We start from the raw sequence: 16,738 nt of genomic DNA, 5'->3' as shown, positions 1-16,738 counted from the left end.
CCCACCTTTGTTTGTGTTCTGTTTGACGTTAAGTATCTCTGTATATGTTTTTGAACGAGAAAAAAATAAAATAAGGTTAAAGAGATTTCTTTTGCGCTTATTCATCAATACTATCCTATTAAAACCTTTATTGTATCAAAATTCAGATTAATCATAGATGTGAACTGTACTTTCTGACATTTGCCAGTTCATTGTAAACTTCATGCACGATGACTTTGAGCTTTACTTTAAGGATGTTTTGTTTGGAGTTTTCACTTTTGGAAAGCAAATGTTTACTTTCTATGCAACTTAATTATTTTGCTTGCAAATGCAAGTTTATGAAAGGCAACTAAAACTTTGAATGCATTCTCACTTTTTGGAGTTTTTGTATCATTTTCATTTAATAATTAATTAGTTTTGTTGGAAAGATTATGTTTAATGTTATGTGATCTGCTTATTTTATTGATTGATTGATTTTCATTTATTTTTTAATTTTTCATTTATTTACATTACTTTCTCTCTCTTGAAGTGTAATTGCTTGGCCATCCTTGAACCCCTGGCTTTTTTCCTTGGAGTATGTTTTGTCCCATTTGTACTTCCTAAGCAAGTTTAGTAAGAAAACAAAAAGCTCTGTTATATTTCATTCAAGTATTGGTCTCAGATGTTTCTCCTACAGTTCCTTTCAGATGTTTTCTCAGGATAAATATCTGAGAAGCAGGAGGCTTTAGCTTCATTGCTGTCTGAGGAACAATTGACACTTAAATAATAACTAATACAGTAGATATGTTTTCAGTGCCAGATATCGGCTGCTTCCATGGAGTACTAAACTGAATAAACAGAGATGTTTTATGCTTATCTAGAATTTCAGGAGGAAGCAAGAAAGACAAAGATTAAAAAAAAGTACAGGATGATACACATTTTTCATGTTCTCAGTGTAGAGGAAAAACACAATACAGATTTTTAGGTTGAAATTGAATTGCAAAATGACTTAATTAAATGTTAATAAAAAATGTATTATTATTACAATTATAATGAATATATATTTAATGCTGACAAGCAAATACTATTGCTAAACCACTGCAATATCATGTTTTGGACATTTACAATAATGATGTCATGGTGTTTTTATTTTATTATTGATTTATTTTACACATCACTACACTGTATTATTAATAGTCTGTAAATACATCTGTAAATGTTTATTCTCTCTCTCCGCCTAACAGATTTTTTTGTACAATTTTGTATTTAATGCTTTCATTTTATTACAATGTTTCTTGTTATATTTCGATGCGTTCCAGAAGCTTTCCCAAGCAACATGTTTTTTTATATAGCTCTATTTATTTATTTTATTTTATATAGCTCTATTTATTTATTTTATTTTATATAGCTCTATTTATTTTCCTCAAATTGAGGAAAAATAAAATCTAAAATAAAATAAAAACCTTATTTTGATCAAATATCTCATTTGAACCAATAGCCCTTTAGTTCACTGAGGGTCCCAATGGGTGGAGAGAAGAGCACATTAGCAATATTTGATTATATTACCAGCTAAATACATCAAGAATAAGTCATATTTAAGTTACAGAACTTATGTATATTGTGTAATTTGTTTAGATGTGAGATCAATTGAAAGAGTGCCAAAAGGCCTAATGTTAGTTACAGTACATTACTGGAGTAACTACAGTACATTAGATTTGTCAAATATCAAGTATATGGTATCATACGTAGCAACCATATGACAATATATTTCATCCATGGAAATGTAATATCTGTACTATCTGTAATAAGAAACAAGTGGGGCCTATCGAATTTCTTTCTGAAAATATGGTGGAGCAAAATATCTTCGAAATGATGTATCTTGCTGATCAATCATACGGATATTAAACTATAGTGAACAAACAACAATGACAACTGATAAATTATTCACATTTATTAGCAAGCTTTACTTCAAGATTTACATAAACAATTGACATCATAATATAAATTATTAAATTATTAAAGGCCATAAACACTCATAATAATGGAATAGAATTTATTCAGATTATTATTGTTATAAAATGAGCAAAAACCAACTGAGGATGTTTCTTGGGAACAGTTATCGGAGAGTACTGTGTTCACATTCACTATAAAAATCAAAACCGCCATCGAACCCAACAAATTCATAGCAAAAGGACGTCACCGTCTCTCCAAACACACACACACACACACATTAATGAACCCCTGCACTGTTTCAGAAAACAACTCACACATATATTAAGCAAGTCAATATAAAGGAGATACCTTCAGAGGTTAATTTAAGTTGGACTGGTTTAAGTATGTTCATGATGATGCAGGCAGACAGAAGCACCGAGAACAGCTGATCTGAGGCTCAGACCTGTAGATATAATATTTATACAGTATCATTTAAATGCATTCACATCTGAGGGCTGCTGTGAGGGCCGTAGTGTGTGTGTGTGTGTGTGTGTGTATCACTGGTCTTTCTCATGCATCTGTTGTTGCATCTTTTCCAGCATCTCCTGCATTCTCTTCAGCTGCACATACAAAACAACACAGTTTATTATTATTATTCTATTTAGCAAGGATGTATTAAATTGATCAAAAGTGAACATTTATAATGTTGCAAAATATTTCTATTTAAAATAAATGCTGTTTTTCTATGCTTTATTTTCATAGAAGAATCTTGAAAATTAAAATGTACCATAACTTTCACAAACAAATGCAGCAACTGTTAGCATTGATAATAATGACAAATATTTATTGAGCAGCAAATCAGTATATTATTATGATTTCTGAAGATCATGTGACACTGAAGACTGGAGTAATGCTGAAAATTCAGCTTTGCATCACAGGAATAAATTACAACTTAAAATATATTCACTTAGAAAGCAGCTATTTTAAATATTTCACAATATTGGTGATTTTATTGCATTTTTATTTTATATGATTTTTTTTTTCACTGTTTTTGTATTTTACTTCTCTAGCTGTGTACTGCTCTGCTTTACTACATTTTTTTATCTAAATTTTATATCGCAGTGTGGCTACTTTACAATAAATTGCTTATGTTTTTCCTTATTTGAAGAAAATGAAGTGAAAATATGAATATGAAGCTAAATTGGAAGATAAACATGAAAAAAAAAAAACACAAAAAAGTATAGATTTATAATACTGGCCAAAATGAGCATGATAATTACTGGCAATTAAATCCTCCAAAGTATCTATAACAATGAATCCATATGGAAATGTATCTACGGAGACCATAAATATTAATTAAACTACCATGTCCATAAGGATATTAGTTATTACAGTAACTAAAACAAAACATTTTCATTACTTGAAATAAAATAAATGTTAATTAAAATTAAATAAATTCAAATGGTAACCTTATTTTATTATTATTACTAAATCTAAATTGAAAATGGAAAATAGACAAATATTAATGAGATCTATAATAAGTAAGAATCTCAGTGTTAGTAAAATAGCACTAGAGTCCTATTAACTATATAGAAATCTATAGCACAAATCTGAGTGCTCTGTACCTCTTCATCCTTCATCTTAATGAGTCTCTCCGTCTCCACGTCTGGTGTGGGCAGAGGCAGGATGGGTAGTGGACTGTCCGTACGGTTATCCTGCGCCAGTTTACTGAAACACACACACACACACATGCATTATATGAAGCACATCTGGGCTGGAAAGTCAAACAGCCTCAGGTCAGCATGTCATTTACACCGCCTGAAGGCTGACTGTACATGTCACACACCTGGTCATCTCCTGGATGCAGAGGGCTCTGTAGTTTTCGTAGTGCACGTCGCACGTCACGTCTTTCAGGTCGTGCATGTGAGAGCGAATCAGCATGTTCCTCAGTTTCACAAAGTCACAGTGAGATTGATTCTCCACTGAACAACACACACAAAGAAATGCAATAGAGGTCACTGTCACAAACACACAAACATAACTACATTTACATTTATTCATTTGGAAGACAATTTTATTTTTATGATCACGTCATGTGTTTCCTGGGACACTGCAGTTCATGCTGTAACATCACATACTACATATGAGCAGTATGTACTGCACTTACTAATGATGATAAAGTGCATACTTTAATGGCCAGAAACTCTTGCAATAGACTAGTATTGGAACAACCTATGTATGTTGTTGGCAATATTGGCCTAAAAAGCATGTACACTTCAGTATATGGATTTGTGATATATTATATTATCAAAATATTTTTTCCCATAGCATATGATGTTGATAATTATCACTATATATATATATATATATATATATATATATATATATATATATAAATAATATTGTTTTTACCATTAATGGGGAAGGAAAGCTTTCCATGTTTGTTAGACCTTGAGAATGGATATAATTTTTATTTTAAATTTTTTTACAATTAAACTCCACACAGTTGCTACCTTTTAATTTAGGGCTACAAGAAATACATTAGATTTTTCCTTGAATTCTGTGTTTCCATTGAATTTCTTTCTGGATTTTATGATATTTTTCAAATTTATCATCAAAATGTGTATATAAAACTTTAACAACCTAGTAAATATTTTCTAATGCAATCAAAAGAAAATATAACAATTAATTTGCAACAAAACAAATTTTTTTTTATCAATATGATATTCCTTAAAATTATTATTATTTATTACTTTGAGAAATACTTTAATAAACAATAGTAATATATTTCTGTCATAATTTAATTAAGTTAAAACAAACTTTTTGGCAGTTTGTCAAAGATCTTTGAGTTTCTTGGTTTATTTGCTGGTAGTTTTTTCTCAAATGAAACTGTGAAAAGCTTCTGAAGTGAATCAGAGTTAAAACATCCTTATCGACATAAATTTGATCAAAGTCTTGATATGATATTGTTTATCGCCCAGCCCTATCATCACGGCACCTCTGACATAGAATAAGTGTTGTACAATCCATTTGCCAAGCGTTAATGCCCACTTTTACTTGTTAAGAATGTTTCTGACCTTCCACGATACCCCAGGGGTAAAGACGACCTCTGACCCTTTGACCTCTGGCCTCCACCACTGTATTACTGCCAATGACAGCAAACGGAGTGCACTCCTACAGCACACACACACACAACACATAAATCATTCAGTATTCAATATATACACACTGCCCCCGCATCATATTTATGTGCAGCAACACTTTAATCTGCCTCATGAAAAACATCTGCACATGACAGCAGTTTATCAGCTTCACTCCTCCAGCTGTTGGCAGCAGTAAAAAGTCCATAATGAGGGTAAAATCAATCCAAATGGAGTGAAATGATTTAGTGGAGATTTCAGACTGAATGTTTTATGGGATGTTTGCCAGACCTTCAGCTCTTTGTCCATCTGTTTGAACTCCTCTTCTTCATCAGAGTCACACTCGGGAAACTGATACACTTTAATCCCGAAGCGCTCGATCTCGTCTCGCACCTGCAGGACAACAGATGCACACTATGAACACAACAATCATGCTGCACAACCTGCAAATGTGCAGGAAACAGCCGGCTTGAATCAGACACGGCTTCCATCAGGAGCACGCTTTAAAAACTGTTGCGATGCGATAGTGTGCACTCACCCTGTCCTTGAGCTTTTTGACCTCATTAGGAGTGAGACAGTCCGCTTTAGAGATCAGAGGAATGATGTTCACTTTCTCATGCAGAGCCTTCATGAACTCCACGTCCACCGGCCGCAAACTGCACAGCAGAAATAGAGTCTGAATAACTGATGCTAACTCCATCTCTAATTATATTCACCCATATTAAGCATTAAATACAATTTGCATTAATTGCTTTCTGTGATGCAAGACCTGCAAGTCAAATATGTTTAATTTTATACACATTCATATTTAAGAATGATATGAATTATGAATTCACATCTGCGTCAGTGTCAAGTTTACTAAAGGAATAGTTCACCAAAAATGAAAATGTGCTGAAAATGTGTTAACCCTCAGGCCATCCGAGATGTAGAGGAGTTTGTTTCTTCATCAGATCGCTTGCTCACCAATGTGAATGGGTGCCGTCAGAATGAGAGCTGATAAAAACATCACAGTAACCCACACCACTCCAGTCCATCAGTTAATGTCTTGTGAAGTGAAAAGATGTTTCTAAGAAACAAAACCATCAGTAAGACATTTTTAACCTTGAGTCGTTGCTTCTAGCCAAAATATGAGTCCATAATCCATAGTAAAGCAGTGAGAAAGTCCATCTCCTGTTGTCCTTCACATCAAAATCCACCCATACATTTGTTTAGAACTGTTTTGGCGTGATTCAGATGAGACAAACTTTTCACTGGAGAAACCAATATTATGGATTATGGACTCGGAAGCATCAGTTTGAAGTTAAAAACATGATTTGTTTGCATGTTACAAACACACAGCTTTTCGCTTCACAAGACATGACTGAAGTGGTGTGGATTACTTGTGGATTATTGGGATGTTTTTATCAGCTGTCTGGACTCTCATTCTGACGGCACCCATTCACTGCTGAGCATCCATTGGTGAGCAAGTGATGTAATGCTACATTTCTCCAAATCTGTTCTGATGAAGAAACAAACTCATCTACATCTTGGATGGTCTGAGGCTGATTATGCAAATGTGAAGATGATGCATATGACTTGACCCATATAAGACAGACCCGTGACACCCACTCGTACCCGTGTCCAAACGGCGGGATGAAGTACAGGCAGCAGTGTACTCTGTTGTCTAGTATGTTCTTTCGGTTCAGTCCACTCTCGTCTCTGAAGTACTGCTCAAACTGCTGGTCGATGTAGTCTGTGATGGGCTTCCAACTGCAAACACACAAAAACACAAACTCTTCAGACAGACAAGATTGTACACAATAACATACTAAGGCTTTTCTGTCTGCTGAACTCATTTGACCTAAATAGTAAATATTTCACTAAATTAGCAATACATTTGCATGTGCACGGTTCAGTTCTGTAATATCAGTTAATGGGCACATGATTAAATTAATTTATTTAATCATTAGCTTTGAATCCCCAGTCTGGGAAACTACTCAGACTCCCATGGCTGCTATATTGTGAATACAGACATGACTAAAGTCTTTTTGCTTTCATAAAATGCTGTATTGAACAATCAGCATCTACGACCGTAACCATCAGATTTGTAATTGTGCTCATGGGATGCTGGGAACAGCTGAATTCTTACCATTCATTGTTATTGACTGCGTCTCCAAACCCTGGCGTGTCCACAATGGTGAGTTTGAGCTTGACTCCTTTCTCCTCGATGTCGACCGTGTGTTTGGTGATCTCAACCGTCTGATTAATACGCTCTGTTACAGAAAACACACAATATAACACTCAAACTAACAAACCTGTTGAAGAGGTGTACACTTATGTATATGCTACACTACTGTTAAAAAGCTTGGGGTTGGTAAGAGTAATGTATACAGTATAACGGTAATATTGTGAAATATTAAGACAATTTAAAATAACTGTTTTCTATGTGAATATATAGTAAAATGTAATTTATTTGTGTGATCAAAGCTGTATTTTCAGCATCATTACTCCAGTTTTCAGCATCACATGATCCTTCAGAAATCATTCTAATATACTGATTTGCTGCTTAAGAAACATTTATGATTACTATTAATGTTGAAAACAGTTGTGCTGCTTCATATTTTTGTAGACACACTGATACATAGATTTTTTTTATAAATCTCAGATGAATAGAAAAGTTAAAAAAGACAGAATTTATCTCTGAAATCTTTTGTAACATTATAAATGCATTTACTATCACTTTTGATCAATTTAATGAATTTATGCTAAATAAAAATATTAATTCCTTAAAAAAAAAAAATCCAAACCCAAAAGACCCCAAACTTTAAACAGCAGTGTGTTTTGTATTCTTAACAGAACTGTTATTTTAGGTGTACTGTTCCTTTAAGACTACTCTTACCTTCAGCATTTAGTAATTTTCTGTCTTTATAGAGATCTGTGAGGAAGAGGCTGTTTACTAGAGTAGACTTTCCCAATCCAGATTCACCTAAAAACACACAAAATGCTCTTGTTAATGACAAGGACGAGCATGAAGTCAGTGACAACTATAGTGATGATTTCAGACAAACCTGCCACCATCAGAGTGAAGTCAAAGCCCTTCTTCACTGACTTCCTGTGGACCTGATTAGGAAGCGTAGCGAAGCCAACATACTGCTTGTCCTGAAATACACAAGTCAAAACATTAATGTTCTGTATAATCTTTTTGCATTTTATGGAAGAAAGAAGGTTATAGAGGTTTTGAAGGATTGGGTGAACTGTCTCTTTAAGACCGAACGTCTGTGAATCGTCAGACTGGCATAAAAATAGCAGAGAATGAAAAGCCCAGTACTGTTGAGTCTCCTGCAGATCCACCAACTGTGCCGGAAACCGCTCAGCAGTCATAACCGCTCAAACTGACACTGAGAACACAGAAATTACTGACGGGAAGCAAAATCACCATTAAACCCGACAGCAGAACCAGCTCAGTGTCCAGGCCAAACCGACTGACCACACACACACAGAAGCCATATTTACATAAGCTGAAAAGGCCTTTTTAACACACTCAAACTCAACTCATCTGACTGCCAGAGCATCTCACACGTCATGTGTGTTTCCGCTGCCCATCATCCTAGAACAGAGACACCCTGGCGTATCTCACCCCACGTGCACAGTGTGTGTGAGAGAAGAGGGATAAAGATGCATGTGTGTAAAGCATCAACTAGACTTGTACATTTTCTGGAGAAAATGTGGTAATGCTTCACCTGTAGCTTTCATGTAGAATGCATTTTAAAGGTATTCATAATGCATATTGTAATGCATTATCTTTTCATAAATAAAACCTAAATAAAAGTTTTTATATTTAATTAACTTTGGTTACAAATCTAAAAATTGGTTGTTTATCATGTGTTTTTTTTAACACATCACTATTATGGAAGCTTGTCTCTTCAATGGAATAAAAAAAAAGTAATTGCATTTTATCTCACAAATCGGACTTTTTCCCTCACATTTCCAAGTTTATATTTCACAATTCAGACTTTGTTTCTCGAAATTCTGAAAAAATAAAATAAAGATTTTTTCGAGTTTTCATCTTGCATCAGATTTTTCTTGCAATTCTGCATTTCTATATCACAATTCTGACTTTCTTTCTCACAACTGAGTTTATATCTTGCGATATTGAGTTCATATCGCAATATTAAAAAAAAAAAGTCCAAAAGGTGAGATAAAAAGGCACAATACCTTTTTGTTAGGGTGTTGCTCTGCAGTTGTTAAAGTGTTCTGATTGATTTAAGCATGTTACTATGAGGTTGCTAGGGTGGTTGCTAGGGTGTTGCTAAGTGGCAGCTAGTATAATAGTCAGGTTAAATCCTTTAAATAGTCCTTTAAGTAATTTTAAGTTTGAGCAAAACCGCTAACACAAACAAAATTGACACAATATCATGTAATATCATGTAGCATAATACTATTTACAAACTAAACTGAAGCAGCTTTTCTAACTTAGATAGATAGATAGATAGATAGATAGATAGATAGATAGATAGATAGATAGATAGATAGATAGATAGATAGATAGATAGATAGATAGATAGATAGATAGATAGATAGATAGATAGATAGATAGATAGACATAAGCAGCGAACCTTCTGTCTGGTGGTTCTGGTTCGGGGACACAGAAGTTTCTCCACAAGTTTCTCCTGCAGCATCATGGTGTCCATCCTGAACCAGACGTCTCAGAAATGTGTGGCGTCCCTCTTTAAACCTGCGTGACCCTCACTTTATCACTCTCTGCCTCTATATACCCTCTCTGAATCCTTTTCCCTGTTTTCTGTCTTTTCTTGCCCACGGCACATCCCAGCGCGCCGTGTTCAGACAGGCAGGCAGAGGAATCCCCACATGACTGAATGAAAGGCTGACAAAAGAAGGTAGTGAGTGAGAGAGAGTGAGCAGGAGAAACAAAAAGACGTAAAGGAAAAAAAGCATGAAAGCAATTTTAGACAGGAAGGGAGGGGGGAGGCAGTTGAAAACGGAATAAAAACACTCATTCATTTAGGCGTTCATTCCTCCCCCACTTTTTTTCCCCACAGCCGGCTCTGAGGTGCAGGGATTTCTGTATGTGTGTGCGTGTGTGTGTGTGTGTGTGTGTGTGTGTTTAAGGGAGCAAGACACATTTAGTAAGACAGCAGCCACACCCTTCCCAACAGACCTTGCCAGACTGGCAGCTTTTCTACAGACTACAGCACAGCAGCCTGACCTTTACTAGAGCGTTATTTTCAGATATATGATGATGCATAGGGTCAGTAAGAGTTTTTTAATGAAATGAATCATTTTATTTAGCAAAAACGGATTAAATTGATCAAAAGTGACAGTGAAATATTTATAATGTTACAAAGATTTCTATTTCAAATAACTGCCTTTGTTTTGAACTTTCTATTCTTAAAAAAAAAATAATGTATCACAGTTTTGACAAAATATGAAGCAGCACAACTGTTTTCAACATTGATAATAATCACATATGTTTCTTGAGCAGAAAATCAGTATATTAGAATGATTTCTGAAGGATCCTGTGACACTGAAGACTGGAGTAATGATGCTGAAAATACAGCTTTACCATCACAGGAATAAATTACATTTGAAAATATATTCAGATATGAACACTGTTATTTTAAATTGTAATAATATTTCATATTATTAGTGATTTTACTGTTTTATTTTTCTTCAAATAAATGCAGCCTTTATAAGCAAAATAGACTCTCTCTCTCTCTCTCTCTCTCTATATATATATATATATATATATATATATATATATATATATATATATATATATATATATATATATATATATATATATATACATATCATTTCACTAGGGGGCGCGAGTGTTATGAAACATGAAAATGGAATCTATTGACATTATATTTAAATAATAGGCCTGTTATGAACCACAAGAGTTAATGAATGTAAGTTTAAATGCATTAAAAGCCTCATTACTGAATGTGTCATAAAATTCCTGCCTAATGTGTAATATTCCATGCATGTGCTCATATCGAAGCCTGTCAAACCAGATTTTGTGAATATATGTGTGACTGCACATCTTCAAACTAGATTGTTTACATTTCCTGAATGAAACACTTGCATGTGCAGCTCAGTTAGGGTTTGAGGGGTTCATTCAGATCACTAACCCTAATATGAGCAACAATACTAGTGACGTCTGAGCAAACAGCACTAATAAACATCTTCATATTAAGCATGAATCGCCCCATTATGGTGTTGGTGGGGGTCTGGTCATGCATATAGATAATGAGTGTGTTGGTGGGGGGTGGGGGGTCCAGAGGGGGTCTGTTGAATAGAGCAGAACAGATGTCCTTCAGTGATACAATAGCCTTGGTCGCCCCCCCCCAACACAGAACAACACCCTCTCACCATCCAGCTGCCATCCCTGAGTGCCACCTGGAGCGACCCTCATCAGACACCCATATCTCCCATATCTCTATTGTTTTTAATCAGTTTGAGTTGCTTGAGGAACTCTAATACGATCAGAGTATCAAAGAAACATCTTCAAACCCATCAAAAGACATGGAGCAAACAGTTTCATTTCACATATTTTGATCACAAACTCAAAACACCTTAGCAACTGAACGACAATGCCCTGGCAACCACCAAAAACACCCTAGCAACCCCACAGCAATGCACATAAAGCCATTTATATCACCTTAGCAACTGCATAGCAACACCCTGGAAACCAAACAGAACACCCAAAAACATAACAACACACAGACAGCCATTCAGAATACCGTACAAACCACAGAAAGGCATTCAGAACACTTTTGCAACCGTTTAGCAACACCCTGGCAACCATTCAGAACACCCTAGAACCCACATATCAACAATGCAAAGAAAGTCATTCAGAATATATTAGCAAATGCATAGCAACACCCTGGCAACCACCCAGTATACCCTAGAAACCACAGAAAGGCTTTCAGAACACTTTAGCAACTGCTTAGCAACACCCTGGCAACCACCCAGTATACCCTAGAAACCACAGAAAGACATTTAGAACACTTTAGCAACTGCTTAGCAACACCCTGGCAACCAATCAGAACACCCAACAACATAGCAACACACAGACAGGTGCTGCGTCCCAATTTGCATACTATCCGTCCTACATAGTATTCGAAAATATAATTAGTATGTCCCAAATCATAGTATGTTTAAAAAAGTATGCGATAGATTCCCGGATGGTATACTACTTCCAGTTAGAATTCGAAGTGCTGATTGATGCACACTCTAACGGCTAATATTGCCCACAACACATTGCGCGGTGGACGAGGATTCGAACGACAAAAACGCATTAAAAAGTGTTTAAAAACAAAAACAAACTACAAACATGGCGGATATGCGCGACCGACAGACACGTAGAGAAAGGTATTTGAGTGATAAATAATCAATGTCTGACCTAATGAAAGATATTTTTATGTTATCGACGTTATATTTAATCTGCAGCAACACTGTGAACTTTTATAATGATACGTTTGGTCATTAACTTTTAAAGGCATCATTACGCAAACACATGAACAGAGTTCTCGGCATGAAAGACTCACAATGTGCCTCTTCATTTCTCTCCAATACGGTAGGAAATGAAATTAAACGAAATGTGGATGATGTTAACTGTGACAAGATGATTGACATGGCAGTTTAAACAGTTACTGGATGCACGCAACTAATCAACAGAGTCTGCCTACTACTTTCAAAAGTATGTACTTTCACAAAAAGAGTACATACTTTTAGGGCATAGTATAAGTAGGCGAATTGGGACACAGCAAGGCATTCAGAATACTTTAGGAATAGCATAGCAACACCCTGGCAACCACATAGAATACCCTAGAAACCACAGAAATGCATTCAGAACACTTAGCTTAGCAACATCCTGGCAACCATTCAGAACACCCAACAACATAGCAACACACTAAGAAGATCTGCTTCTGCAGCTAACAGTAAAGTTCACTGCAACTGCATAGCAATGCACACAAAGCCATTGAGAAAACATTATCAACTACATAGCATCACCAACAACCCAGAACACCCTAGCAACCAAATGGCAAAGCAAAGAAAGTAATTCATTCAGAATATCTTAGCAACTGCATAGCAACACAGTTGTATACATGACATTTTTTTATTGTATATTCACAAATGTATTTACTTAACCAGAACGGTACATTGAGATAATACGATCTCTTCTTCCAGCAAATCTTGGTCAGATGGTGCAGATATCCTGCTCATCTCAGACAGTGATTTCCTGCCTGCTATTCAGTGAGGTGGGACCAGTGATGTCATCCATTAATGTCACATGTGCGTCTCGCGTTACACCGAGTGAGTGACCGTGGGTGTGGAACACCCTGATGATATCATGATGATAAGACGGGTGGAGAGAGGTTGGAGGATGAGCAGTGAATGAATGCACTCACTAAACATCCTCAGGCCTCTATAGCAGCTGTGCTGGGTCAAGCACAAACAGACCCAATAGTGCAGATAGACAGAACGGTGTTCCCAGAGGGTGACTGCTTTCCTCTCACTTTCAGACCATGTCAGCTTTACTGGGTCTGCGGGCATGTGTTTGAATGGTTCACTGCACCTGCACTGCAGCTTGCCTCCTTACAGAACACTTATCACAGGGACGGTTCCTCTGGAGTCGCATGAGTTTAAGTGTTTAGCTCAGGGGCACAATAGTGATGGATCGTCCCTTTTGGGGTTTAAACCAACAACCAAAAGCATTTATTTGAAATAGAAATCTTTTGTAATATACATTTTTTACTGACAATTTAATGCGCGCTTTCTATATAAAATAATTAATTTCTTTCAAAAAGAAAAAATCTGTGTTGGCACCGATAGCCTATATTGGGTGTCATTTAACGCTGTTGCGTTGCAAGCACCCCGAGTTCGACTCGAGGAACTTTCCCGGTCCCACTCCCCTCTCTCTATCCCACTTCACTTCCTGTCTATTCTACACTATCTTTATAATGCAAAAAAAAATCATCTTAAAAAAGACAAAAATCTTTCTGAGCCAAACTTTTGAATGGTGGAGTATATTACTTAAAGAGTAACTCACATTTACACGAACAGTTCAACCAAATATAACAATTCTGTCATCATTCACTCATCCTCATGTCATGAATTACTTTCTTCTGTGGAACGCAAAAGGAGTGGCAAGCTCAAAAAAGGACAAAAAGCACAATTATTTTCCATTTTTTAAAGTTTGGTCACTACCTGCATTCTTTGCAATTCATAGACACAGAATAAGAATGCTATTAGAGTAGGTATGGTGACTGAGTTGATGTTTTTTTGTTAATGTTTACATTGAAAGTCAATCCAATTAAATGTGAACCAAAACTTACACTAGCTGTTGTATTTGACTGGAACACTTACAGAACACTGTCCTCTCTCATACTGTAGATAGATACTGAGATGGACGTTTCTTGCTGTGGCATTTGAGCAACTGCACAGGCCATTTGACTTCACGATCAAAGGAAACTTCAATTCTGCCATCTGTCACGCTGCATGTCAGCTTATTCTATATGCACACACACACTTACACACAATCTTATTTCAATGCAGTGACCTTTTCAGAGATAAATAAGATGTGTCTGAAATGGCAGCCAGCCTTCCACGCCATTAAGCCTCAATACAGAGATAGAGAGAAAGAGACCAGAAGAGGACAAGAGGAGAAGGAAGGAAGAGGAGAATGACAGTGAGAGAGAGAAAGATCTTGAAGCACTGACAGAATGTGTGTATGTGTGTGGGGGTGTGAACTGTTGCATTTCTGCTTTTGCGTAGGATGAGCTTTCTAGTAACTACATATGTGCGCATGTGTGTCTGTGTGTTCATGGGTCAAGTGCTGGAGGCTGTGAAATTACTAACCTTCAGAACAGCTTCAGTCTGTATAGTAAAACAGAGTTTACAGTATCATTTAAAAGATGCATTTATACGGTACCAAATTCTTTTTTTAAATTTATAAATTAAACAGTTACTTGCCGTTTCATTGAAACTGTTTCTGAAATTTACCAGCAATTGATATTTTCATACATGCATTACATCTATATGCAAATATAATTATAACTGTTGTCAGATATTGTTTAAAAGTTTAGGGTCTTTAAATGTTTTTGAAGGAAGTCTCTTCTGCTCAACAAGGATGGATTTTTTTTATATCAAAAATACCGTAAAAACAATGATATTGTGAAACATTTATACAATTTAAAACAACAGCTTTCTATTTGAATATATTTTAAAATATAATTTATTCCTGTGATGCAAAGCTGAATTTTCAGCATCATTACTATGGTCTTCAGTGTCACATTTATGACTATTATCAATGCTGAAAACAGTTGGGTTGCTTCATATTTTTTTGTGGATACTAATTCTTTGAACAGAACTTATTGGAAATCTTTTGAACATTATAAATGTCTTTACTGTTACTTTGGATTAATTTAATGCATCCTTGCATAATAATAATACTTTTAAATATATGCAGTGATTCAAAAATATTGATGTCCAGTTGTGGATATGTGTCCAATAACATGAAAACAATTGGATTGTAACATGAACTAAAGTTATTAATACATCAACACAAATAAAAAATGATAGTCCAAACCATTTTATGGGTGATACTAGAAGGTGTGAGACAACATTTAGGTGCAAATCATCAACAGATCTGATTGCTTGAGCAGTTAGCACTCTGTTCCGCTTTAACTGTGATCAGAAAATACTATAAACATGTAGAGCTCAGGGTTCACACTTCTTCAGGCATCTCTGCTATATGCCCCTCTCACACACTCAGGCTCCTGTAACCATGACAACAGCACTATCATCCTCTATCAGAGCTCAGAACGACAGAAGACAGCCAGCAGACATCAGATTTCCTCAAGGCCAGAATGTAAGACCGATGCTTTATAATAATAACAATAATAATGCTGACGGCTAGTTGATGAGAAATAAAGTGCGTCAGTCGAGGGTGGGAGACACGATCTGCCGAAATCTCTTAAACGTGAGCACGAGCACACAAAAATGATTTGTACACACAAAATGTAGCTATATAACTTAAAACCGAGATTTTTTGTCGAGCGGTTTATCTCTGTGGAAATTAACCGAATTCATAGAAACTCTAAAAGTGAAGTAAAATTGCGAAATGTGGTGAAGTTTGTCGTTTCTCACCTCACTGTCCTCTGAATGCGACCATCATCATGATCATCATGAGCCGCAGCAGCATCATCATCAGCAGGTGCGGGATGCGGGAGACGCACAGGCAGGAAGAGAGAAATCATCAGCATTTCATCAGTCAAACAGAGTCAAATCAGAGTAAAACAGCGTCTGCGTCTGTATCATTACCGGATTTCATTATCCTGCTCTTATATCGGATGTTGGTGGTCATGTTTCAGGCCGTCTCTGCTCTGCTCGGGTTCCGTCTGTCTCACGCTCAGCCCCGCTGGGAAGCCCAGGCGTAGAGGGGCGGGGCCGCGCATACGAAACCACGCCCACCAACACGTCATTCATTGACACAGCTGACGGGGCTCTACTACAACAGTGCTGTTTAATGTAACTTTGGTAAATAAAAATGTATTAATTGTGAAAATATAAAAATCAGATGGTTAAAATATTCAGAAATTATAATCTTCCCAAATAGACTACCCCAGATATAACACACACAGCACAATTTGGGAAACATTCAAAGCCTATATTAGAGGTCAAATTATATCTTACACATC

The 16,738-nt window shown here is 36.0% G+C and overlaps 1 protein-coding gene across 2 annotated transcripts; it reads right to left on the bottom strand.

Annotated features, from left to right (window-relative positions):
- Positions 1-1,890: 1,890 nt before the first annotated feature.
- On the bottom strand, positions 1,891-16,469 carry LOC306849148 (septin-5). Of its 2 annotated transcripts, none has more exons than XM_079383990.1 (11): positions 16,362-16,469; positions 8,078-8,168; positions 7,909-7,995; positions 7,159-7,282; positions 6,645-6,779; positions 5,569-5,686; positions 5,322-5,423; positions 4,968-5,064; positions 3,737-3,872; positions 3,516-3,618; positions 1,891-2,510 (listed from the first exon to the last, which is right to left on the bottom strand). In XM_079383990.1, exons 2-11 carry the CDS (start codon positions 8,085-8,087, stop codon positions 2,448-2,450), a joined length of 975 nt encoding a protein of 324 aa, XP_079240116.1. In that variant the 5' UTR covers positions 8,088-8,168; positions 16,362-16,469; the 3' UTR covers positions 1,891-2,447. The 2 variants fall into 2 exon arrangements, with proteins under 2 accessions (XP_079240116.1, XP_079240115.1); XM_079383989.1 differs by lacking the exon at positions 16,362-16,469 and adding an exon at positions 9,626-9,971.
- Between the last annotated feature and the right edge of the window lie 269 nt (positions 16,470-16,738).

The sequence above is a fragment of the Barbus barbus genome (assembly GCF_936440315.1).
Source record: "Barbus barbus genome assembly, chromosome: 29".
NCBI lineage: Eukaryota > Metazoa > Chordata > Actinopteri > Cypriniformes > Cyprinidae > Barbus > Barbus barbus.
The sequence above is the reverse complement of the archived record's forward strand: the minus strand, read 5'-3'. Positions and strand labels throughout refer to the sequence as shown.

What these genes read in the sequence shown, in the direction of transcription:
- LOC306849148 (XM_079383989.1), bottom strand. Translation starts at nt 9,700, where the DNA reads ATGGACACCATGATGCTGCAGGAGAAACTTGTGGAGAAACTTCTGTGT. An exon ending in GCAGTCAATAACAATGAATG is followed by an intron (nt 6,780 to 7,158) that starts GTAAGAATTCAG and finishes GTGTGTTTGCAG; the next exon opens with TTGGAAGCCCATCACAGACT. An exon ending in ATCCCGCCGTTTGGACACGG is followed by an intron (nt 5,687 to 6,644) that starts GTACGAGTGGGT and finishes TCTGCTGTGCAG; the next exon opens with TTTGCGGCCGGTGGACGTGG.